At 37.4% G+C, this 25,179-nt stretch overlaps 4 protein-coding genes across 11 annotated transcripts in view; 2 read left to right on the forward strand and 2 right to left on the reverse strand.

Moving 5' to 3' along the window:
• Positions 1–481: 481 nt before the first annotated feature.
• Positions 482–3,036, forward strand: LOC124303261 (uncharacterized). Of its 3 annotated transcripts, none has more exons than XM_046760280.1 (5): positions 482–831; positions 1,152–1,710; positions 1,791–2,090; positions 2,314–2,453; positions 2,577–3,036. In XM_046760280.1, exons 1-5 carry the CDS (start codon positions 816–818, stop codon positions 2,735–2,737), a joined length of 1,176 nt encoding a protein of 391 aa, XP_046616236.1. In that variant the 5' UTR covers positions 482–815; the 3' UTR covers positions 2,738–3,036. The 3 variants fall into 3 exon arrangements, with proteins under 3 accessions (XP_046616236.1, XP_046616245.1, XP_046616226.1); XM_046760289.1 differs by having other exon boundaries at positions 482–849; positions 1,791–2,104; positions 2,577–2,715; XM_046760270.1 differs by having other exon boundaries at positions 483–849.
• Positions 3,037–3,302: 266 nt separating this feature from the next.
• Positions 3,303–4,884, reverse strand: LOC124303270 (nucleoside diphosphate kinase 6-like). Of its 2 annotated transcripts, none has more exons than XM_046760311.1 (3): positions 4,616–4,884; positions 4,006–4,309; positions 3,303–3,825 (listed from the first exon to the last, which is right to left on the reverse strand). In XM_046760311.1, exons 1-3 carry the CDS (start codon positions 4,691–4,693, stop codon positions 3,734–3,736), a joined length of 474 nt encoding a protein of 157 aa, XP_046616267.1. In that variant the 5' UTR covers positions 4,694–4,884; the 3' UTR covers positions 3,303–3,733. The 2 variants fall into 2 exon arrangements, with proteins under 2 accessions (XP_046616267.1, XP_046616259.1); XM_046760303.1 differs by having other exon boundaries at positions 3,303–3,809; positions 4,616–4,881.
• A 780-nt stretch (positions 4,885–5,664) lies between these two features.
• On the forward strand, positions 5,665–12,272 carry LOC124310261 (sperm flagellar protein 2-like). The gene is made up of 3 exons (XM_046774073.1): positions 5,665–10,678; positions 10,788–11,159; positions 11,297–12,272. Exons 1-3 carry the CDS (start codon positions 5,675–5,677, stop codon positions 11,573–11,575), a joined length of 5,655 nt encoding a protein of 1,884 aa, XP_046630029.1. The 5' UTR covers positions 5,665–5,674; the 3' UTR covers positions 11,576–12,272.
• Positions 12,273–14,768: 2,496 nt separating this feature from the next.
• The window catches only part of LOC124309250 (protein bicaudal C homolog 1-B), a 44,350-nt gene continuing 33,939 nt past the window's right edge, over positions 14,769–25,179 (reverse strand). For 4 of the 5 annotated variants that reach the window (XM_046772834.1, XM_046772924.1, XM_046772741.1 and 1 more), the window contains 10 exons: positions 22,939–23,154; positions 22,613–22,852; positions 22,008–22,226; positions 21,614–21,917; positions 20,997–21,416; positions 20,805–20,906; positions 20,468–20,712; positions 20,089–20,311; positions 19,065–19,184; positions 14,769–18,752 (listed from right to left, as the gene is read on the reverse strand). In XM_046772834.1, coding sequence (XP_046628790.1) covers positions 18,640–18,752; positions 19,065–19,184; positions 20,089–20,311; positions 20,468–20,712; positions 20,805–20,906; positions 20,997–21,416; positions 21,614–21,917; positions 22,008–22,226; positions 22,613–22,852; positions 22,939–23,154 — 2,202 coding nt within the window. In that variant the 3' untranslated portion in view covers positions 14,769–18,639. The remainder of the gene's footprint in view (positions 18,753–19,064; positions 19,185–20,088; positions 20,312–20,467; positions 20,713–20,804; positions 20,907–20,996; positions 21,417–21,613; positions 21,918–22,007; positions 22,227–22,612; positions 22,853–22,938; positions 23,155–25,179) is intronic. The other variant, XM_046773006.1, reaches the window with a different exon arrangement.

Consider the following 25,179-nt stretch of genomic DNA (forward strand, 5'->3'; position numbering starts at 1 on the left):
GCTTATGCTCTGTTTTGTATATCTCTATGGTCTCAGCGGCTGGGTGAAAACACCGCGTAAACTACGCACAACGCGATCAAATGTTTAGAGCATTGCCGTAACATGCGACGTCAGGCAAAGTATGAATTCTCCAACCAATTGCGGATATTTCTTGAACGGGATTTTCTCAGCTTTTCAATTCCACTATGACGACTGTATGTTACCAACGTTTTGTACGCGATAGTTCTTAGTTATGAAGAACTTCTTTTACCGGTGTGGTCAGTTGCTTGATAGATGATATATGAAACTGCTAATTCCCTTAAACCCGGCAAACTCTTACGCAAAATAACACAAGATTATCAGTATTTATACCTATATCCTCGGTCAACGGTATGGAGGTTGCTGGTTCTTTGCGTGGCAGTTATCATTTCCACGCCATCTATAACACGAGCTGACTTATCGACTACAATGTCGGTAATGTTTGGCAGCTTCTAGATTTCAGCACTATGAACATTCGTAGCAACTGAAAATGTCAGCAGAAATGTCAGAGTGGCCATGATTTGCTTTGTAAACAAAATTGTTTGTTTGAAAACGGGAATGTGCGCAAAATTGAAGTGATAAGTTTGATTTCATTGCTTTCGGTAGATAAATTAAATTTATATCGATTAAGTATGTTATTATACCTGGTGCGAACATTAGAATAAAATTAGTCACTTCAGGTTTCATATAATAATTTCGAGTCGATTCGGTGTATAATTGTTTACCTATAGATTCCACCGGGATTTATCAACGATATTTCCGCATACAAAACAATTGTTATAGATTTTACGTTGAAAATGGCGACATTGAAAGGTGTGTTTCCCGAACCCAGTAAGTCCAGACAGCTTTTCTAGTTGATATTGTTAAGGAAAGCTGTTTACAAATTATCTTCTGTTATTTTAAGATTCTACCTACTTAATATTGTTTCCTGAATAATTTCGAATACGTTAAAGTTTATCGTCAGTTATGCAGTTATCACCCATACCTAAGTCAGGTTACATACTATTAAAATCACACTTTACGATGACCTAGTTGATCAATGGCAATATTCAGCACAATATATATGTTGAAAAGTATTGTTACATTCATTATTCTTTGAAATTGATAGCACTTGTGTAATTTTGTAAATGCAGAAGTAAACAGGCGAAAAAACTTCATACATGAAAATGTGAAAAATCTCCGGCGAATGGAGCATTATTTTCACAATCACAAGGAAGTTGAGGAATTACAAAAATTACAAATTCGAAGGCAACAAAAAGCGTCTAATCGATATCAGAACATAGCATCGCGGGTGAACTCCAGTCTTCGTGAAGCTAAAGATGAGGACTTTTCTGATAAAACATGCACATCAACTGCTAAACAGAAATTGGATGGTCCTGAAAAATCCAAGTCGCAGGCTCAACCTCATTCCAAAAATAGTGCCCCAACTTTGCAAAGTAAAACCACAGCAGGAGTTCAGAAGGGATTCATGGTACTGCATAGTAATGCAAAGAGTCCTATACTCAAGAGAAAAACTCGTGAAGCAGTTTTGAATAAAAAGCTGCAAAGCAACATGACTAAGGCTCCTTCAGACCCAAACCTAAACTGTGGGCATTGTTGCAATAGTAACACTGAAGTAAAATATAGAAGCCAGGGCATTCAAACTTTGGATGCTAAACACATGAGCAATTTGTATGCCGAGGGTACAATTAGGTACTAGTGTTCATGGCCTGCTTGAAAGATATTGCAATTACTTTTTGCAACTTTGTTTCTGAACAACAATTTTTATTTAGGTATTCTACCCGACGGAGTCCTAGACTGGATTTGGCTATGTGCAAAACAATGGAGGTAGCACTACAAAATGATAAAACACCACGTGAAGGTGCTAACTCTCCCTCGGATCGTGGGGATGTTAGTTCAGCACCATCATCTCCTTCACCCAAATCACCTGATCTGCACTTAGATTCGTCCCGTGAGGAAGGAACGGATTTTGTTAAATTGAACAAACAGCAAACATCAATTGCTACCAAAATGGCTACACAGCTTAACAATGGCGTACCTCCCACTCATTATCGAAAGGGTGTTGTTCCCAAGTATGATGTTAAAAGTAACTTCTCTCTTCATTACTTTTACTCGTTATCTGCAAGTAGACTCGTTACTTTTTTTTTGTCTTACTTGAGTTTTGGATAGGTTGAAAATTTTAACTAATCTTCCATACTCTAGAACTAATTTTAAGTTTATTTTTTTTGTTTCGGTTTTGATTTTTAACCATGATCGTTCATAATCTTGTCTTGAATGGACATTTTCTACTTACAGATATCTTCGAGAACGGAAAGAGGCACAGCTGCAAAAAGAACAAAAGGCGAAAGAAGAGGCACCAGATCCTGACTGTCCAGATGGCCACGTCCCGCTGCCTGACAGTGAACGCCAGGAGACCCTCCGTATGTTGAAAAAAAGTGAGTACCTGCTGCTACTTGCTGTTTATTAACTGTGGTTAGAATAATTATAAAAAGATTACATCATTTCGAACGATGAAATACTAACATGTTATTTACAACATACTAACATATTATTTGCAGACTATCAAGAATTTGTTAAGGAATTAAATATGATGCCAATAAAAACTGACACTCTGAGATCCCAGAAACGAAAAATGGAAATCGAGAAACAGCTCAATAAAATAGAAGAGGGTATAAAAGTATTTTCGAGACCAAAAGTCTATGTCAAAATTAACGCTTGAAGTTTTTATCACATGTGATTTGAGGTGCATCTATCAATTTGGTACACATTATCATGCGTTGCAGAACTTGTGTATATTGTATAATATGTCTTACTTATAGTATGGAAGGATTTGTATTTCGTTTAAATAATTCAAGAAATATTGTAGGCATCTAGCAGATTGAATTGTTTTGAACAAAAACATTTAATCCAGGAAATAATTTGTAAATATTTGTTTGACGCATGTAAATTAACTAGTCTGTTTTAAATTAGGGTGATCTAATACTAAACATCAAGATTTCAAGTACAAAAGAAAAATACAATGAATTATTCTTTTAAAAAACATATGTTTTTATTTCTACTGCATGACTGTGTTTTATAAATTTCCAGTGATCTGATCAGTGTAACATAGAACAGGAATCGATACCCATTCAATATTAACATCAACGTGTATTCCTACATTGAATATAGTAAAATCTTTAATTTTTAGTGCCATTCTTGATTCATGAAGTATAGATTCAGGTACATGGGAGGTAAGTGCAACGATAACAAGTAGCTTCGAAAGGATAAATAATATGACTACCAAATTCACAACCTACTTCATTGCTGCTTTACCTTTATTTATAATCTACATAATCAACTATTAGAAGGTATGCTTGATTCTTATATACAATACATCATGGTAAATATATCATTGGTGAATTGTGCATTCATGGTTGAACAGAAAGCTGAAACAACCAGACAAACATGATACTTTCTACAGAAATAAGATAATGAAGCTCAACAATGAAATTTTTTTCAAATACATCGAACTCCTGATACTTCTATAGAACTATGGATTATGAAACGGGCCTCTATTATCTCTTTTGACAAAAGTTTAAGGCGTTTGTCTGCTAATTTTAAACTTCAAATCATTGTTGTATCTTGGTCACTCTCGTTTATTTTCCTAGTTCTGTCAATGGTATGAATGAATAAAGATGGATCAAATTTTAAATTTCCTGAATTGTAAAAAATCTCTTCATTTTTGAACCAGTGTTCTATGTTGAATTCTTTGAAAAATATGGCTATTTCTCGTTTTGATGATTCTGGGGAGTCTGAAACATGAGGACACTATCAATGAATTTTACACAGGGCTATTTGAATTACTTGCGGACTAGTACACTAATAATCTTAGAAATGTACTTTGAAGTTAATTCATAAGATGCTTAAGCTTGGAAAGTATAAGGATTCAGAAATTCTTGAATTTATTTTGCTTATGTACAAAGCATAAAAGTTCTCTTATGCTATTACCTGATCCATGAGTTGCATTTCTTGTATCTGAGAGTCCATACATCCCTCTGATAGTATGAGGTGCATGAAATTGGGCTTGATAAACTTTTGTTGGACCCATCAATGTTCTCCACTTAGCTATCGCATCATGAGCTGTCAGAATATGGATGTCTGAAGGACCGCTGCACATAAAGGTCATCAATCTGTTATAGAAAAATTTCTCCTTGTGATCTGCATAAAACGATTCTGCCTCCATTGGTGTTATTATCGTTCTACGAGATCTGACAACTTTGAAACCCTCATCAATTATCAAGTCACGAATTTTCTGGAAGTTGAAAGAATTTTTCATACAACACACGTGCCGATCTCAACACTAGTAGTTCGCATTTTTTTACAGCCATGCTTTTGATATTTGAGGCACACTCGGTTTAATTTTGTCACCAAGGTATCTGATGACTTTTTTTATTTATTTTCACTGAGGTTACGTTAGATTCTTTGCGGAGGTGCACGACGGATGATGACATTCAACGCATTCTGAGGTGAGGCTTACTCAATATGATCGCAATATTGATATAAATAATTGATCTCTCACACCAGACGTTTTTGCATTTGAAATTAGATAGTAATTTACCTGAAGAACAAACGGAGATTTAACTACATGCGGCTTTAGTATTGCTAGTGTAAGTTGGAGAGGTTGTTTTGATTTCATCTCAGCATTTTTTATTCACCCGAAAGCTTAGATGACGTTAACTCTTACTGCACTACCGTCAAGGTATTCGAATTTTTCATTGCCCAATCATTTTTGGCAAAGCTAAGCACCTTGACGTCTACCATACACAATGGTACACAATTGCCACAGCCAACAGCTGACAAGCCGCTCAAGATCCGCGCCATGCCGCAAAGCGCAGGCTCCGATCAAAACTTCGATTTTGACCGCGGTTGGCGCAACGATAGTGAAACCGGACTAGGATATGTTGTATTGGCGTGGTACTGGCAAAGGAACAGTCAACGAAGGAATTGGCCATTGTACTAGGTTTTTACTCTACTGTTGAGTTGAATATCAATGTTCCATATGAATTGAAAACTTCAAAACACTTATTAAAAATGAACGATAAAAGTTTTATGTACGATACCAGAGAATATTGTAAATTTCTTGCGCCTGACGCAGTAAGCTCTGGCAACCAAACGCGCACGGGTCCAGAGCATGCATACCTACTATTGGCATATTCGGATGAATAGAAATGGTAGGATCAACTCACCAAACAATTGTTCAGAAGAGGCATCTCAAATACTTATATTATTTTTATACCAACCTTTTTTGAGTCAGTTTGTTGCTAAAATTTTCAAGTTCGATATTTCATTCAATCAAAATAGTAAAAAATATCATAAGACTAGTTACAGAGCATTGATGTTCATACTTTTACCATTAGCCATTTGAATCCTCGTGAAACATAGCATCTCTCATGTACTGAAGATGTCAACTATATAGAAGGAAAATACACCCAGTACGGCTTGAAATTATCAACAAAATCGATGTAATCAAATACAGTTTCACTTCAATGAATTAATATCACCACAGCACTTATAGTTATTCAAAAAGTTATTTATTGGTCGTCTCACAATAGTAACAAAATTTTCTGCGACCGCGAATGTAAATACTGAATTCGTAACTTACCGCGCAGTGTTGAAAATGAGTGAAGTTTTAAAAACATGGTTTCAAAATAGGCTAGGAATAATGATCGATCTACATCCAGACGTTTTTGGTTTAATTACTAGAGACGGTACTCTTCTAGCTCAGCTTCTTCACAGTTACGACATAATTGACAACGCCCAGATCAGCACGATACATAGCACGGAGGACCCAGCCTTAGCAAGGGTTAATCTGAAATTTCTTCGCGTGTGGCTTAAGTTTATCGGGGTAGATTGCGACGATGATACCATCGAGGAGATATCCAACGGACAGGGTACTACAGCGACACGACTTTTCTACAAGATTTTCGTCAGTTTGGAGGGTAAAGACAAGCTTCACTTTATTACCCAACAAAAAGAAAGAGAAAAGTACATTCCACAGTCGTCAAAGTTTGATGTTAGCACAGTCCCAGATAAGTCACCGCCTCCAGTATGCTCGGAAAATCCACTTGCTGGCCAGCTTGTAAGTAATGCAAGCGTAATCGCTTGGCACCGCGACAAATTCCAGGCAATCTTAAATAGGTGCATACTTGCCCGAAAATTATGCGTATCAAAGCAACAACAAGTACGCTCCACCGAAAAAATACTAACAGAGAACATCATGGAAAAAGAAAGTGAGGTTCATATGGATTATATACGACCATTTCCGGAGCAGGAAATACAGGAGTTGCACGACTTTAGTTGCCAGCACAAGGTACGCAGTCCAGAAAAATATACCTATCATCAGCTTTGCAACGAGAAAAAACTTGGTGAAGCAATGGAGCCAGCACCGGCTGATCCAGAGGCTGCTAAGACGTATGTAAAATGTATGAAAGATCGAACGCGGCGAGCATCGCAGAGCTATAGATGTAAAAGTCAAATGGAAAAATCTTTGACGGCGAAATTGTGGGAAAAACAAGTGGCCAACCAAGAGACTGAATTTGATCTAGCCGTCGCCAAGAAATTGTTCTCCCAGTCACAGTACGAAAAACAAATGATGACCAAACTCTGCGAAATTCGAGATCAAAAGCAAAGGATCGCAAAGAACAGAGGAATTGTTAATAAATTGATGGAGGAAAGAATGAGGACCGAACACAATATAGAACTTGCTAGGGAACATGAAGTTGCCGTCAGAGAAGGTCAGGATATTGAGGCTGAGTGTTCGAGACTGTGTGAATTACATAGAAGAATTCACGAACGAAAAATACAAAATTGTTATGAAAGAAATTACCTTATTTGTAATGATGTCTTGAACGATCTCATTGACATCGCTGTGCAGGCAGCCATTTATCGGGAAAGCAACGATAACTTTATTCCGGCCAAGATTTGGGGAGAATGGAAAGCCTTGTTTATCAAGAGTCAACCAATTTTTTCATCAATTGAGAATACCGAATATCTCTGTGAAGAAAACCCTGAAGATGAAGTAGAAGATATTTTCAGAGCAGAAATTGAGCGTCAAGAGGTTCTCAATGACGCTGATTTCGATAATTATTTGAACGTAAACGCACCTTGGGACGAATTTATGCCAGATATTGATTTGGAAACCGAGGAAATACTCAGGCTTGGGATTATTGTACTTGGCTACATCATCCATCGTCTCTTAGATTACGTGTATCCCCCAGAGTCAAAGCCAGAGCCTGCTTCAGTGCCCAAGGTATCCTCAGCTTGCATCCTTCTCGGCGTATTGGACACATCTGTCTATCCAACAATACAGTCATTGCTGAATCACCGAGGTATTAAACTCATTTTCATGGAGGATGCAATAAATTACTGCCTACGATGCTTCAAAGACGAAATGAAGGATTTCTCTTGCATTGATCTGAGTGCCATAACGTCTAAGAACGAAGTATCGTCGAAAACTGCACTAAATAACCCAACTTCACGCGGGAACAAAAACACTACTCTTAAGAAGAAGGCAACACCTATGGGACCTTCAAAAACAATGGAAATGACTACACGCATTGTTGATAAGCAAACGCAAACACCTCGCGTTATTCCAAATGAAGATATGTCTCCGGATCTTTCGAATTCTGCATACATTGGCAAATGGGTTTATCAATTTCTCACACTGGGCCAGCCATTGTCCAATGAATTGAACACGAAAATCCTTATCGAATACACGAAGAGTCTGAACGACATAGAAGGATGGGTTTTGATAGATTATCCCAACACTTTTGATCAGATGGCACAACTTGAGTCGGCTCTCACAGGTATTAAAATACCTCAGGATAAAAAAATATCCGATGATCCTGACGGTGATATTGATGAACTGAACCAGGTACCTCCAAGGATAACGTACGAAGATGAGAACTCGGGCGAGTTCTCTCGTTCTTGCAGAGAATCTAGACTTGTCTACAATCCAATACCGAACGTACGCAGGGAATCATTGAGTTCTTACATGACCGCTTATATTCGAGCATTACCAAAACCTAAAAATATGCACATACGCGAGGAAGACATTTTTGAGATACTTTCGGAAGACACAACGCCATTGGATGCCTTTTATACTACTCAAGGCATTGCTTATGCAGTTTATTACACATCCTTCGATCTATTCACGCTGAAGAGATTATGTAGACTCGCTATTGGAGACATGTCAATTCCACGAGTTCCATCTATTGAACTGTTCGGCGAAGCTTTGGATTCGTTAGAAGATGAAGAGGCAAACCCACCCTTGAGCAAAACTCCGATAGTCAAACAGTTCGTACCCTGTCCTGAACCGGTGAACGATGACTGGGGAGGAGAAAGTGATTATGAAGGTGAAGGTGCAAACTATTTGAACAACACTATTAGTACAGTAACTGTCGAACCGACCCTACCAAAACCCGGGGAAGATGGTTGGGAATGGATCAAGTTTCCTCAAGCTCCGTTGCTGTTGGAGGCCTTAGCAAACCTATGGGAAAATATGGAAACTGTTTATATTGAGGACCTTAAAGAAATATTCTTTATAAAAAGAGTGCAGTACTCACACATTGTGCCCTACCGAAACTATGTGACTAAACACATGACAGACTTCATTCAACGACCTGATTCCAAGCAAGATTTGTTACACAACTTTCATACGAGTTATAATGATATTGCGATGGACATGCGCGATGACTTGGATGTCAAGTGTGAGTTGCATTGTAGAGTAGCCGATTTTCAGAAAGCACTTTGGGAAATTTGCGACGAACGACGAAAACAGGCTGAGGAAGAAAGGCAACGAATAATCAGATTGGATTGGACAGCTGAGGAAATGGTCGTCTTGGCTAATCTCTACATATGCATGATTGAAGCTGAAGTAGATAGATACATCGACACTGTACAACTTCTTCAGGATTATTACACTTCTATGCTACAACGACCCATCTCCGAGAATCGTTTAGCGAAACTTCCTCTTCAAAGACTGGAAATAATTTCAAACGAATTGATGATTTCTTCGTCAACTGTATCGCTTGTAAAAGCCAAAAAACCTGCAGCAAAGGAAACAGCGTCATCGAAAACTGGCAAAAATGTTGCTAGTCAAATTCCACACAAAGCACCTATCATCGACTGTACTCGTATCAAAAAACAGATTGCTGAATTGCTAATTTCCGCTGAGGAAACACCTCACCTTACCGGAGAAATTATCTGCTACCAAGCGGTGCATGCAAATATCATGTACGCACGAAATGTCGTTGATTCTCAGGCGTTATCGTTGCTAAAAAGTTTAAAGAAAGAACAAACGTCCTTTACCCCTGACGCTAAAGGTAGAATCCAGATGGCCAAAAATCAATTACTACCCACAGTTGATGCTGAACTAATGGCTGAACTTCTCAAGCGAGGACCTGATTTGTATTGTGAATGGCGATCTGCCTTGCAATTTGAAATAAATAGAATACTCCTCAGACTAAAATTGTTAGAGAACGCTGCTCTATCAGACATCAGTTTTCTCTATGAAACTATGCAGCGATGTTTTTCCAACGTAATGACTGCCACCAACGATCGCTACAACAGAGAGATCAAGAGCGTAAACGAAATGGCATCAGTATTTAGTTTGGCAATCGAAGAAGAAATACCCATTCAAGAAGAGTTACTGTTGGACGACGACCGCTTCATTGTCAGATCAAGCGTTCTGATGTATCCGGATGAACCAACTCCTCCTCCTGAGCCAATACGTGAAGCAAAATTACCCTCACAATTTCGTATGGGACAACTTGGTCGCCTGATGGATATATTTCGGTATGTGGCACCCCACGGCAGTCTTCCGCAACGTTTTTTCACTTATATCCTCGAGGACATTGTCGCCTGCGGCGAAGACGAAGGTGTAATATCCCATCTACCTTCATCGTGGTCAGAACTGCGTCCCTGCGATGTCCCATACTTGGTCACAGAGATATTTGGAGATACGGAGTACGTCGATTGGAGGGAATTCATTATCTATGCTATGGACATATCGATGCCCAGTGATGAAGATATCCTAGATATGAGGTTGCAGTTTATAGCCATGGACCCAACCCTGTCTGAGATGGTAACCAGGGATCAATTTCATTCCATCAAATACTGGTTCACAAATTGTGACCTGAAAGATCCGGCCTGCAAAAATCTCCTCCATGAGGATTATCAACGTGACGAAGAGGAAATGTACGAAGAGGAACGAGAATACGCTAAGATCGAAAAGACCTGCGGATTAATCTTACCAAAAACACCGTCTGAGTCGAAAAGGTCACTATACAGCAGCGACTCCACTGTTGATAGTACATTTCCGGCAAGCTCCCGCAATATTACTCCGCAGGAAACCGTGCGGCTAATGCTTGCGAAGGAATTATTATGCGAGATGTTTGCGTCGGGATGCACGAACGTGAATTACACCGCGTTTCTTCTGGCGTTCTGCAAAGATTACGACCCAAGAGAAGGTTTGGGCAAGGCACTGACGCTAGTTCTCGGTGATAAAATTTGTGTATCCGAAAAAGAGGGCGAGGAGTTCGTTGCCGAATTATTAGAGCAGCAACGCCTCGCTGCCGAAGAAATGGCCATGAGAAATGATCAATGGGAAGCCGCCGAAAAGGTTAGTTCAGCATTTGGATTGTTCGGTGCGGGTGACGAATTGATTGAATTTATCCGAACCGTGTAACCCGGTCGGGTCGACCTATTCTGATGACGTAACACTCTTTCAGAACGTGTCAAACGTTATAAGCGATGTCTTGAAAAACACGCTGGAGCTAACAGAAGGTATCACGATCTCAGAGTTTGACAACCTAGACGACCACAGTGACAGAATCGAATCAACCGCCTCTCAGCAAAAGCGGAATACTAGTATCGGGTATACGAATTCAGTATCACCTGGCAATTCCAGACTGTTACCACCTAATGTAGTACTCTCGACCCCTTATCCTTTTCCTCCGCCTGGTAGCAAAGCATCTGATGAGTACGTATCCGATCAGGAAATTTCAAGATCGACCATTTTGGCCGAAGGATACAGCAAGGAATCCTTGGGCATCATCGGCAAGCCCGTCATTATTCATTGGATACCTCGGGAAGCTTGTCAGGTACAAGATAAACCGAAAATTAATGTTCATCGTCAATAATTTAATGGGTCTGTAACTGTAACCGAAGATTACGCAGTATATAGCTACAGAAGATCAACGAAGCGTCGTAATAACGTATGCTTCATTTTCATTTACAGGTAGTACTTTTAGCTACCTTACCTTGGCATGCACGGCAACCTGACATCCTAGGCACCACTTCGTGCCTACGTGATTGCCTGGACAAAGTCTACGCCGATCTCTTAGATACAGAAATCAGGAATGAGCAGGACTACGTTCTTTCTCACCGACTGGTGAACCATGGGTTTATCACAAACCTGCTAAGCTCTACCAGTACGTTCACGATGAAAAATATTGGCAACATCCTTCGTGATCTGTTGAACAAGAAATATAATCTCAAACAGACGACCAACTGCTGACTGGAGATGTTAAAAATAATTAACAAAGTGCACCACTTACCTCTAGTAAACGTGACGTGACTATACAAGTCATGACTTGCGTCATGATACCTGTAAATGTATTTATTAACGGATTTGTGATTCGTGATGAATGATAAAAACTTGGAATCATCGGTGGACTTGTAAAAATCAGCTCTATCAAGAATAATTGTAGCCATAATGATGTTAGTTCTGGGTGGCGTGCAGCCTTCTGAAATAATAATTCGATATATCAATGAATCGTGTGCAGAAATGAGTGTGTTAAAACACCTTTACAAATGAATAAACAGTACGTTTTACGACTAGCTAGGTAATTTATTGTACACTATCATTTTACATATTTAAAATATTTTAACCTATATACTATAAGATGATGCAACAAAATTTCATTTCTTTTTCTGTTCAATATCTACAGATCTATTTCGTATCCACAAACCGGTTTCGGTAGATTCCTTGGGTGGAAAAAATTTACGTTTTTCTTTTTGCCGTAAGATACTCAACGGAAACAATCTCGACATTTATCGTCGTAACAGCAATTAGCACTGTTATAAGGTATTACATTTTCTGAGGAGTGAACGAATGTCTGGGAATCGAACGGAATTTTAGTAATACGCAGACTGGCTATTTTTTTATTAAAAATTGCAATACAAAATTTCTCATTCATTTTAATACAACAATCACATGCTTTATTCTGAGAATCAATATAAGTTTTCTTCATAGCAATATAAACCAATATAGAATATATATATGTATAATATGCGTTTTCTTTTTTATCAGAATATAACATTATATCATATAAAAATATCATGCTGCTTTACTATAAAATATATTTTTCGCATCGTAGATTTATATTATCGAATAATATTAATAATTAATAAGTTGCTGCACCTGCGAGATGGGCGGGCACGTCCCTTGATTATCATCATTATCATTGATTTTTTAATTACATAACACATAGATGTTATATTTAAATAATTAATATTAGCCACCTACCTTGTTACAATTTGATTTATTCAACGCATTACTTGTTGGAATGTTGATTATTATAATACAATTTTCAGACACAAGCAAACAGGGCGTGTAAAATTTGTAATTGAAATAACAATAATAATATAGTGATCCTAACTCCGTAAGTACGGCGGGCAGTTGTTGGCAACATTTACACAATACTTATGAATAATGTAAAAAACCAGAGAATTCCAACGAATCTCGATAGGTTCAACGTTTTATCAAACTTTGAGCTATCAAGATTCATTGCGATTTTTCAATGATTTTTCTCTTTAATTATCAAAGACTCATATAGCTGCACGCAGGTGAAAAGAAATATCGCCCCTAATTTGTATACGACAATTTTTACATATTATCAAATGCATCGCCACTGCTGCATCGACTTTGCTACAGTAGAAAACAATTTGAAAAGATGTTGCAGGAAACTTGATATCTCTTGCAGTCTTTGCAATTATGAAATACTAGGAACAAATCAAATAGTATTATTTATTCGAGTCTTTTCGTTTGTCAAGATATCAACAAATATCTATATTGACCAACATTTTAACCAGCCGTTACCGTTCGAAAAGTAAGTATTTTTAATTATTCACTTTCCCTTTGTCATTTTTAAGAACTCCGACAGGTAATGATTCATTATTATATCAAGCCCTGTTGGCTCCGTTTAATACTAAACGAATAATATACATAAGATAACGCCGGGATTCTCACGAATATACTAATCAAAGCTAACAAATTACACGATTAGTTATGATATATTAATTATTTTGTTGTTGTATTTCTCTTTTCATTTCCGTAATGATTATATCGCGTGCGTAGAAAATATGCAATAAAACCAAGTTTTTGCAACAATATCAAGGATACATGTACATAAAAAAAAAAACACGTGTATATATATACATATATGTATACATATTTATACACACGCATATATACATATATATATATATATATATATATATATATATATATACATGTCGTGAAAACGTATTATCAGTTGTGCGATATTTTGTAGGTGAAGATAAATCATTTACAAATTGTGGTTAATTTCGAGAAACACATTTCAACTGTGAAACCACTGTATATTTCCCTACAAATTCTTATCAAATTACGGTTGAGACATATCAACTTTGTAGTATAAGAATCGCACGATATTATTAAGTAATTTCACAGTGAAAACATCCATCGAATATATAATTTTACATTAATTGTACAGGAAATAAGTTGGTTCTAAGATGGCATCGTGCTCGTAATACGCACGTGCGGTCAAGCTGGCAATGTTTTGTAGCAACGCGACGTCTAATGGCGTCAATCTGCACATTTGACGCACCGTTACACCAAGAGCTACTGGTTTTGATGCTTTACAATTCGTACTACTGGTACATATTACAATTAACATCTGGCAATCTTGATTGTCGAAGTCTGCTACTGGCTACGGTTAGTTGAGAATAGAATCTCGCGATTGAAATTGAAATTTGGGAATCGGAAAATAACGGTAGACGCAAGGATAACGATTTCACGCCGCTTCGGTAATTGTGTACCATATAAAAATTAATACAGAATGATAATTCTGTAAGATTTAAGTGTAAATATTTACATATTCATGTATTCAAAATAAGAAAGAAAAAAAAAACAACCTCTTATCTGCGGTCAAGTCAAAGATTTTATTTTGCAACGAAAACTGAAGGATATTACGTTAGCATCAAGTCCATCTTTCTGTATTTAATTTCGAAGAATATATCGTGACCGTAATGGCAATATGTATGGAATAGTAAGTTTACTAATGAATGTATACCGATCGTAACATTATTTGAACGAATAGACTTTCAGAGGTATTTATATTGTTACGTGTCATGATATTTGCCACATGCAAAAAAAGATGTCAAAAAATACTAATCTCTATACGTATAAGGTATGTGTGAGTGTGTGTGTATATAATATGTATAGACACGTGTGTGTGTGTATATACATACATATATATATATATATAATAAATATTTGAATCGGTTTGAAAGGATGACAAACTAAGGTAAGGGGGTTGAGCGAAAAAAATTAATGTATAAAAAGTTGAAGATGTTGCATATTTTCCTTCGTATATTGCGTAATCTCAATTAATCGCCCCGCAGGTACGATGGACGCTGGACTATATAACCGATGTAAAGGAGATTAGTTTAAATATATTACACGTCATTAGGTGTATACTTTATTCTTCAGCAATCATTAATCTAACTAAACATTAAACAATTATGTAGGAACATTTCAGTCGTTGAATCAGTCATATCCAAACTGCTTTGGTATCTGATCACGGATATGCGATGCAATACGCCGTAGCTTCATCCCCCCGCAGCTAACAGCGAGCGTCTACCGTAAAATTTGCGACATAAATTTTTTCGTTTATCTCTCCCTATGTTGAAGATTATCGTAAAAAGTTTCAACGCTTATCACTTTCATTACAAACAACAAGAAAATCTATCGAATTGGATACTTGCAATGGAATTCGTTTCATCAATACAAAATATTTATCGTTATTATTATTGATATAATGGCATGTATAGGTAGACGCATAGCAACGCGTAGGAATCGCATCAGAAACCGGCACAAATTACATCACCGATTCGCATTAATTAAATGTAGAAGTGAATTGTAAGTATATAATTCTATGTTATTTTCACTACATCAAACTATCAACAAAATGAAAAAAAAATCCATGACAATAGTAAAGTAGTAGTAGTAATAATAACAATAATATTTATATTAATAATAATAATAATAATAATAATAATAATAACAACAACATAACAATAATAATAATAATAATAATAATAATATAGACGATCACACAGGCACATTTTTAATTACTTATTATATATTTCTGAATAATAGTAATAATTTACGCTTAAAACTTCTCAAGTTTAGTCAACAACTCTCAGCGGTAAAATCGATCGCTAGGCATTCAGAAGCTCGTGCAAAAATGCCTTCCCGATTTTTTTAAAGCGATGCCCAAGTCGATTTCGACCTTGACGTGTATATCTATAAATATCCAAGTCCACGTATGTGAAAGGTGAAAAAGGGATTGACAGCCTTCTCCCTGCACGTAATTATGAACAAAAACACTCCGATACATTTTTATTACTGCCTCAAATGAAAATGGATTGCATTGTTTTCGTTCAGAATTCTGTATACCCTTTTCGGCGTTTAAGATACGTGGACTTAGATATTTTGAGATATATAGTTCAAGGCCGAAATCGACCAGGGGCACCCCCTTAAGGCCAGATGGTGGTTCTGCATCGTCAGAACCAAGATGCCAGTTTTTTCTTTTTTCCCCCATTATGTCGGTTCTTCACAAATTCGCCCTATTTCGAGATTGTGTTGAAGTGTAATCAAAGTATACGAATGATATGCTACGGCAGTAATGCGCGAATGGAAACAGATCGGTAAAAAAAAAAAAAAAAAAAAAGCTGACTTCTTGGCCCGTAATACCCTATACACACTGCAAGTCACTGCAAGTCACTGCAAGTGGCGCGTACGTGAGCTGAGCTCATTACCTAACGCATTCTTTGGTTGACGAAAAAAAAAGAAAAAAAAAAAAACTTTAAAAATTAGAATAATTTATAAGTTACAAATGGAATATCTTACTTTCGTAAAATGATTTTTAACGACTACTAGCTTTTTCATTTTTTCACACATCCGAGGTTCGTAAAATTATAATTTCTTTCCAAATTAGGCTGTCACCGCAGCTGCAATATTAAGCGCGATGCAATATAATGTATTTGTATTAACCGTTATTGTTCATCATCTATATAGTGGATTTTCGTTAAAAATGTGCTGCCACCATATTAATAAAACATAGTCCGCACCTTCGAGCAACATATATACGTTTACTACTCATTTCACTTCATACTTATCTCCTTTATCTAATATTTCTTAAATATAATTTGCGTCCGTTGAGCGGCGTACATTTAGCGACCTTCTTCAATTAATAAATACTTTGTTACTTTATAAAACTCGAGAAAACAACAGATAAAATACAACCTCGTTGAAGATCATGCGGGGAAAAATCATGCACGAAGTACACTTTCCAGTAAGGGCCAACAAACATGCGATATGTACCTTATATAAATGTACAAAATATAATTTTATGAATTTTGACCCACGCCAGCGTAAATCTTGAAGAAAACAAAGTTATATTCAACTTGTGAACCTAAGACGAATTTATTTCGTTCTCAATTCGGCTGTTGACTATTACCGCTACTGCTTGCACGCATTATTTGTATCCATAAATAGTCAATCAAAGTCTATCGCAAAAAACAAAACCGAGGAAAAAAAATATGGATGGAAAATAAAATTCGCTAAAAAAAAAAATTCATATTATTACATACGAAGACGAATGATTAATTTCACAGTGATATTTGAATTTATACTCCAGTCAGTGCAAGTGTTCAGTCTTAGCTTCCCTTTCATTTTTTATCATATCATGATATTCCAAGTATACGTAAAAAGGGCACTAAATGCATCATATCATAACAAATAGAAATAATTTCTAAGAAACAGTTTCTGTGTCTACAAAAAAAATTGTACTTTTTTCAAATATATTTGCAATGGGGACATTGCAAAAATGATGGAATAGAGGGAAAATCATTATTACACAATAGTAACAAATATTTTATACTGGCAAAAAACGTCAGCGCTTCTGTATACAGTCAAATAAATATGTTTCACCACAACATCCACAAAAGAGTAAACATATTTCTCGTATACCAAAACTAAAAGTATTTCCGAAAGAACGAAAAACTGGCTAAAGCTTATACACGATTATTGTCATTCTGGGTTGTCGTTGCAGTGAGTTTCGAGTAATAGCCAATTTTTTAGAAAAAAAAAAATAAACCGCCACATGGTGACCGATTTCCTTCGCACGATATTATTCATGATTTTCAATCGCTGAAACGTTCCTACGTGGTGTATAGTGATTCTCGAGCTTAGTCTGAATTAAACATTTTCCGCTAAGTTTCGAACGGCGCTAAATGTAGTTGCCAACGGGACCCCCGCGCCCATCTTCAAGTCTAAAGCCTCCCTAAACTACTGTAATTTTGCATAATTAAGAAACGTAGTACTTGTTTGAACGCAGTCTGTTTCTCCGACAGCTGATACACATAAACACACAGCCAAACACACGACATAAAGACATTGCTATAATTTATAAACCTATAATCGATAACGATTGATTAACTAAAGAGGAAAAAAAAAAAAGAAAATGAAAAGTAAAGAACGTCTAGCAAATCATGCACTCGCGAGTTATTTTCAATTCTAACTACCATACCTTATCGTGGAACAGTTGAGCATCATTTTGGAAGGAAGAAAAAAAAAATTACAAAAAAAAAAAAAAAAAAAAAATGAAAATAGTAACGATTATTTCCTTAACCTATGTAACGCACTTGGTAGAGTACGAGTGACGAATGTGTGTGAAAAAAAAATTGCAAAAAAAAAGGATTATCAACGATTCTCGGTTACAAAAATAATCATTACCCTATTCTCTTCCAAGTACAAAACTAACATGCATGATTTTTTTTTTTTTTTTATTTTTTTTCTTTTATTTTTTTTTTTTTTTAAATGTCAAACGGCACTTCCCTATTATATTGTCCCGAACATTTGCTTACTTTAAGTTAAACGGCTTATACTCTTAACGAATTATTATCATTTTTTATAGACTTTTTTTATAATTTTTCTGAACGTTTTAAATATTTTTATTTACTTTTGTCTTTTGCCTTATGTTGTTGTTGTTATTTGTCTTGCATCGTATTTGTCTTGCATCGTACCTTTACTTTGTATTTGTTCGATTACCGTCTTCTTATATTCTCATGACCGGTTGGCAAATGAAAAATGCCAACTCCGTGTTGCCGTTAAATTATTCCTAATCCGTTAAATTTCTCGCAGGTATATGTTTATATATTCGGGTTAAATGGACTCCGTTGACAGCAGTTCTTTTCGGGTCGTGGGTTCTTCACGGCCCCGGTGAGTCTCGGTAGCACGACTTAAAGTTTTTATTACCAATTGTCCATGCCACACTTGCTTGTCGACGCTGAGCCAGCGGCTGATGTCTTGCGTTCCGCACCTGGCGCGGCGCTGCCGGAAAATGGGCTAGAGCGCTTGTTCATTTCTGTAAAATTGAGTGTCCCAAAGAGGGCAGGTATACAGACTCTGTTTTTCCGCACACAGCGTTAATGAGGCACAAAGTAAATCGCAGAGAAGGTCTTACGGTTACCCAATGATCATATATCTATCGATTTTTTGTTAAAGTAGGAAATGAAAAGAAGAAAAAATGGCATTCCATTTGATTTAAATTTTTTGACTGCAGGACTGCTTTCCGTACGGCATCCTCGACGCGACAACGTTACATGTACAATCGGAAGCAGCGGAAAGTCTATAGAAAAGATAAATAAGCATGTGTGGCCAAAACCCACTTACGCACCAGATATTAGAAGCATTATTTTGCGCCGGGCACCCCAAGCAGTTATTCCAATTTCGCATAGATCCTTTTCGGTCAGAGATGGAAATGTCGCCATATCCACCTCGTGAGACGTGAACAAGCCTGTCGAGCATAAACACCACCGTGCCGATTTGAAAACTTATACCTACTACGTAGCGCCATCGCAGCTGACTGCATTTTCAATTCAACATTGAAATGAGTCAACAGAAGGAAATAGCACAGAAAAATAGAATCAAGAAAGAATGTCCTTGTAGAAATCCATAAAGAACGAACAGAATGTTGTTAATTCTGTTCGAGCTGCCAGTAGTCTCGATAATGTCAACCCTAGTTTTTTACTAAAATTGGTAGAAAAAAAATGTAGAATAAATTCGAAAAGATGCGAATGCAAAAGAGAGAAATTAAATCGTTTCAAATCTTGATCATCTACCAAAGACGAAAAACTTCAAGCACCCACTGTTTATTATATGCATGCAAAAAGCAAAAGCATTAAGCATTAAGCATTACGCCATTTACGTCAATGCTGTCATTAATTTTTCAGATGCAGTTTAGATTTTTTCGCAGTATAGATTGCAGGCGAGAATAGTTTGGACTGATAGCTAAATTAGATAATTTTTTTTTAACTCTTGCGCTATCTTTTGTGACGATCGAGTAGAAAGTTAATTACAGTGAAAATTGAAGACTTTGTTAGTTCAAGTACATACTCTTTCTTTGACTTTCTTCTTAGTAATTTATGAATAATGTGAATTTAGATGTTTGCAATGATCACGATTAGTAATTGAAAGAATATGACATCTGGCATTTGGCATCTTGGCAATTCAGACCAACGACCAAGTAGCACAAAGTAATTTGTAAAACGTTAGTGGAAATTACTGCAATTCCGACATCCTGTTACATATTTTAAATCATCTCAACTAACATTCAAACATAGACTACTCTCGCCTGTATCAAAAAGACATGAGACAGTAGAACAGAATGAGCGAATTAAGAACAGTTATTCAAGACTTACGTATGTATTTTTCCAACCCAACGCTGGCCAGCATCACACCTAGGTCTGTGTAGCGCTGCGAAACTATTTTGTTTATTTGTGACGTAGGTGTGTGATCCATGTAATTGGATGACATTCCAATACGATCTTTTCCGGTGCTTCCAGGGAGACCAAAATCCATCAGGGTGTTGTAAATTGGAGTTGTAGGTTCTTTCCAAAGATCGGCCGGACTAAATGTAGAGTCCTAAACCAATTGGAGTAACACGTTATATTAAAAGTGTGTGGATTAAATTCGACACGTTCAGGACATAGTGTTGTGAAAAATGTTCGTACTCCTATGAGATGTTTAATAACACTATAAATGACTGATATACAATCCGTTCCAGTGGCGTTTACTTACAGTCTTCTCTTCTTTGTCACTCTGCATTGTCGAAACTGTTTGGCTTAGCCCATAACCAGCCCACGCGGAAGTAGGTACTCTGTAATCCGTTGGAGAAGGCTTTGTTTGAATTGCCTGAACGGCCATTAACTTTTTCTGTTCATAGTCAAACGGTGTCAGGTTGCTGTGTGCCACCATTTCTAGAGTCTTCTTCTCGCAACCGGGTGCTCGACGATCCGGAAGATCGGAGAGCATACTAGATAAGTCTGAAAATAAAATGTATGACAAAATGTTCGAGCAAATTCCATATCCGCCACACGCGGAAATAGTAATCATTTTTTGTTTTCATTTCATTTACCTATATTCGTACTAGTCTCTGGGGGATTAACTGGCGAAGCGTTACGCGGGCTAATTGCTGGACTGGACAGTGAACTGGCCAAACTGCTAAGCGACGAACAGGCTGAAACAGTTTTGTACAACGTTTTTGATATCGTCCTAGATCAAAGCAAAACAGGATTAGTAACGTGAGTAAAATTTCGTGTTCACTCACCACTGCCATCTTTGTGATCGACAAGAGATGAATTGTTCAGAGTGTGGTAACCACTACTATTCATCGATGTCCCCAGCCCATTTCCCATGCTGTTTCCAAGGTTGTGAATTCCATGGTTCATCGAATTAGCGGCACTGGTCATATTATGGTGATGGGGTCCAAGATTGTTGGCTCCCGAGTGCATCAAGTGGTGTTGGGCCAAGAGGTGATTGAAGTTGGGATACGGAAACGACGTGTGATGATGATGATGATGGGATGGTAATGTTGAGAACATTGGGGCGAGCTGTGGAAGTCCCCAATGCGGGGAAAGACCCACAGGATTTGGAGAATGTGGTAAGGGTGACATTGGGTGGGAACCGTTTCCTGTGTTGATTGTCAACAGGTTGGAGAAGTCCGTTAAAGCATTGATGCTGCTCGAACCTGCGATGAAATTCGATTATGAACACAGTGAGTAGAGTAGCGTAAAAACATGATTCGGGAATTTGTCGACCGATTAAAATATGATTACTATTTCTTTCACTCTTTGAATCACAGTGGTAAGTATTGAGAATCATAGCCCTGCTACGATAGAATAGAAATTTAAATTATTATAAAGAATGAACAAAGTATAAACTTACCAGCACCGCCGAGAGCTGCGTTCCCTTGATATAAGTTGCTAGCATTTGGGATGTGATAAGTAGCAGGTATTTCCGCGTGAATCCTGGGCTCGTTTAGCCCAAGTAATTGTTTTCTAGCTTCGTATATGTTGCTCGCGTTTCTCTCAATTCCTTTTATGATGACAGAGAGCGTACTCTGCTTTGGTTTGTGACGAACATTGATGAATACGTCGAGTGATTGCATCAACTGAGAGATATTGTCGGAATCAACGGAGCTCATCGAATCTTCAGGTAAATCAAACATCAAGACTAGAGGTAGGGAACCCTGAAGAAAATGGGAAAAAAAACCTCGTAATTAGTGTCGGATGATATTTGACCGCACACAACTTCATCTTTCCATAAATTCTCCACTCACCACCAGCTGCTGACGGGCAAGATAAACGTTGTGAATTCCACCAGTAATTGTTACGTTGCTCTTTTTCAAACTAGGAATATTAGGATCTCCAGCATCGGGAAACATAATCTGCGTGCCTGTCCGTTGCATGATCATCTTTAAATTACAGCTTTGTTTACCCAGTACGATGGTGTGATGCTGGGGAGATATCTCAACCGACATCTGAACTTGGATTTGATTCTGCAATTGACATTTGGCAAATTTCAACCATTGACCTCGTTAAACTTGAGCGAGCCGTGCTGTTCATACGGGCAAACAAGTCTTTTTTATTTTTTTTTCTTCCGTCGATTACAGCTCTACATTTCGCTCAATAAGCAGCGAAAAATCGTTACGTCACGCTGCTTGCACACCGGGTATGCTGCATGCGTGCAAATTATATTTGCAATACACGTCCGTGAACTGGTTATACTCTAAAGATTCGACACAGTATAAGATTATAGTCTGAAGTTCGTCGCGCGTAAAATGAGTTGACATTAGCGACTTGAAGCTAGCTGTCTAATTACAGTACGAGTGATGCTAATAAGGAAACTAGTCCAAACTCGAAACATTGCACATATTATACTCACGGCCAAATTTTCGCACATGTGACGGATAAGCAAAAGCGTCGCCTCCTTGACTTGGGACACTTCCCACTCGCATCCCTTTACCACAACGAGAGTAGCGTGGAGTTTAGGCCGCGTTCTAAACATCACTTGAACGTTGTACTGTTCCTGAATTTTTATAACGTAGGGCGATGTGGCATCAGGCAGTGCTTGCATGGCTCCCATTATCGGAAGTTCGAAAGAAAATATCAACGGCGTAAGATTCTGAAATGGTAAAACGTATATTTATCTTCATCAAGTAAAAATTAAACCAGTATCGTCGACGATTTTCACACGATGTTGCAACTTACGCGAACTCTGGCACGTGCCCTTTCCACTCCACCCATTTCCCCGGCGATAGAAACCTGGTTACTCTTCTCCTGAGCGTTGCTGCGATTGCTATCGGGGAAGTGAATGTGGCAGCCAGTTTCCTCCATAACTCGTTTTATGGTCAGTCCACCTTTACCGATGATATGGGAGTGATCGGTGTAGCTTACGTCTAACTTCATGGTCACACGGTTGCTTTGCTAAAAGGAATAAAATAACACATGAGAATAAACTTATAATCGAAGTAATTCGTCAGTCGATGGGACAGTTCGACAAATTTTCGACCACACATATGCCGATCGTAAAACATGCGGCAACGATGTAAATGTACACTTATTGTTAGACTAATCGGTAAGACGATAATCGCCTCGAAAGATCGTTTGACGTTGATTTCGTTGCATATCGTTGACGATATTGCACCGGGTTTTCAAATTTTATACAGAGATCAATGACAATGTTACACTTGAAAAACGTCTGAAGCTAGAGTAGCGAACGTTTTCGTGGAATATCCTATTTGATCTATGGCATACGGCAATTGCAACAGCGATTAGTCGACGAGGAGAAATGACGCGGAAGTTCGATCGTTGAAAAAACGATGAAATCAATGGGAAGAATGAAAGCAAATGACACGGAGATGCAAAGAACTGAAAGTCAATCATCGTGAAGATACCTGCATAATAAAGCAAGAGATGTGCAATATTGATTAATAAACTTTATTTACACAGGCACTAGTAGTAAGAGAAAACATCATCTAGGACAGTTTGTTTCCACATGAATTTATTGCGCAGTGTGCGAACTTTCACAACTCCGGGGTAAATAATATTCGCAATAGTCGACTTTGACCTGAATAATAGCACTGTTCGCTACATCGTTTGACGTCAAACACGATCAACCGAAAGATTGTTGACCCTTTATTATTGCCGTTATGTACATACAACATATAAATATATTCAGTTACGTAATTTTTATAGAGTATATGGTGTGTTTTGATCGTTGGAGCCGATTGCTTAGTCGTCGTTTCGGACAAACCGTTGCAATAATAAGAATTTCTCAGCAAATACTTAGGATTACAATTTTTACGCGTCAAGAATGTTAAATTGAAAACAATAATTCAGAACGATTCAAACGAGACTTGACGCTTAAGAAAACTCTGTCCCTATGACGATGGTACGATTGTTTTATTGTTTTTGAAACGTATAAAGATTGACGAGGGGGAATCGTTGAGCTGCAGTAACGTGATCACAGCAAAAAACCTTGCTTGTGAAATAGCAAGGTCGCTAAATCCTCTCTTTCACGCCTTTGATTGGGCATAAAAATTCCCATCTGCTCTTACGCATAAACGTGCATAATGTAAAGATAAGTGTACGCGCGTTACGTAACTCGTTTAATACGACAGAGTTTACCCGCGCAATAGGGAGGCATTGAAACAAAAGATGAAACAATAAGAAACAAAAAAAACAAACTTAAAGAAAGACGTGATAAACGAAATGGAATTAAAAAAAAATCCAACAACAAAAAAAAACATCAAAAAAAAAACAACTTGCCACACCAAATGATACGCTTTGATAAATTGTAATCACTGTCTTATATATAACTGTACATATGTAGCACAGATTTGCTTTCGTAATTTTTTCATGCCTGACGATAACGAAAAAATAAGTTTAATCATAACAATAATTTAAAAGATAAAACCGTTACCGTTCCAATCAATAATTATCTTCAATCGTACGATAATAACTATTTCATTGACATCGTATAAAATTGCCGATCGTTTACCTACGTCAACCACAAGCGCGGGGAAATTATCCATCGTTGAATAAAATTTTCCAAAAATAAGAGTAAAAGTGGGTAAATAAAAACAGGACGGAGGAAATTAATAAAAAATCAAATAGTATAAATCGAAAAATAACCCGCCGGACCGCTTTTATTAAGAAATAAGCAACAAACGTGGATGCGGTTGACATTGTAATAATAAATCCGAGGAACTAAAGCGTATATATTATATATATATACGAAACGGAAACGTACAGGAATCTGTGGAACATTTGGAGACGTTGCGAGGTCCCCTCTGGTCCCATTATCGCTAGCTAGCTAGATACGAGTAGCTATAAGCCTTCTCCACACCGCAAAGAAACGATGACAAGTGTTGGCGAGATGTTACACGACGGTCTGCCTTGGGCACAGCTTTGCACACACACACACACACTCACGCAGGCAAACACACA

This window comes from Neodiprion virginianus, chromosome 1 (genome assembly GCF_021901495.1).
Source record: "Neodiprion virginianus isolate iyNeoVirg1 chromosome 1, iyNeoVirg1.1, whole genome shotgun sequence".
NCBI classification, from domain to species: domain Eukaryota; kingdom Metazoa; phylum Arthropoda; class Insecta; order Hymenoptera; family Diprionidae; genus Neodiprion; species Neodiprion virginianus.

Coding starts and splice junctions, on each gene's coding strand:
- LOC124303261 (XM_046760270.1), top strand. CDS start 816: ATGGCGACATTGAAAGGTGTGTTTCCCGAACCCA. Junction 2,091..2,313: donor CGAAAGGGTGTTGTTCCCAA/GTATGATGTTAA, acceptor TTCTACTTACAG/ATATCTTCGAGAACGGAAAG. Junction 2,454..2,576: donor CCTCCGTATGTTGAAAAAAA/GTGAGTACCTGC, acceptor TATTATTTGCAG/ACTATCAAGAATTTGTTAAG.
- LOC124303270 (XM_046760303.1), bottom strand. CDS start 4,693: ATGAAATCAAAACAACCTCTCCAACTTACACTAGCAATACTAAAGCCG. Junction 4,310..4,615: donor AATCTCCGTTTGTTCTTCAG/GTAAATTACTAT, acceptor TTCAACTTCCAG/AAAATTCGTGACTTGATAAT. Junction 3,810..4,005: donor AAATGCAACTCATGGATCAG/GTAATAGCATAA, acceptor CTCATGTTTCAG/ACTCCCCAGAATCATCAAAA.
- LOC124310261 (XM_046774073.1), top strand. CDS start 5,675: ATGAGTGAAGTTTTAAAAACATGGTTTCAAAATAGGCTAGGAATAATG. Junction 10,679..10,787: donor AATGGGAAGCCGCCGAAAAG/GTTAGTTCAGCA, acceptor ACACTCTTTCAG/AACGTGTCAAACGTTATAAG. Junction 11,160..11,296: donor TACCTCGGGAAGCTTGTCAG/GTACAAGATAAA, acceptor TTTCATTTACAG/GTAGTACTTTTAGCTACCTT.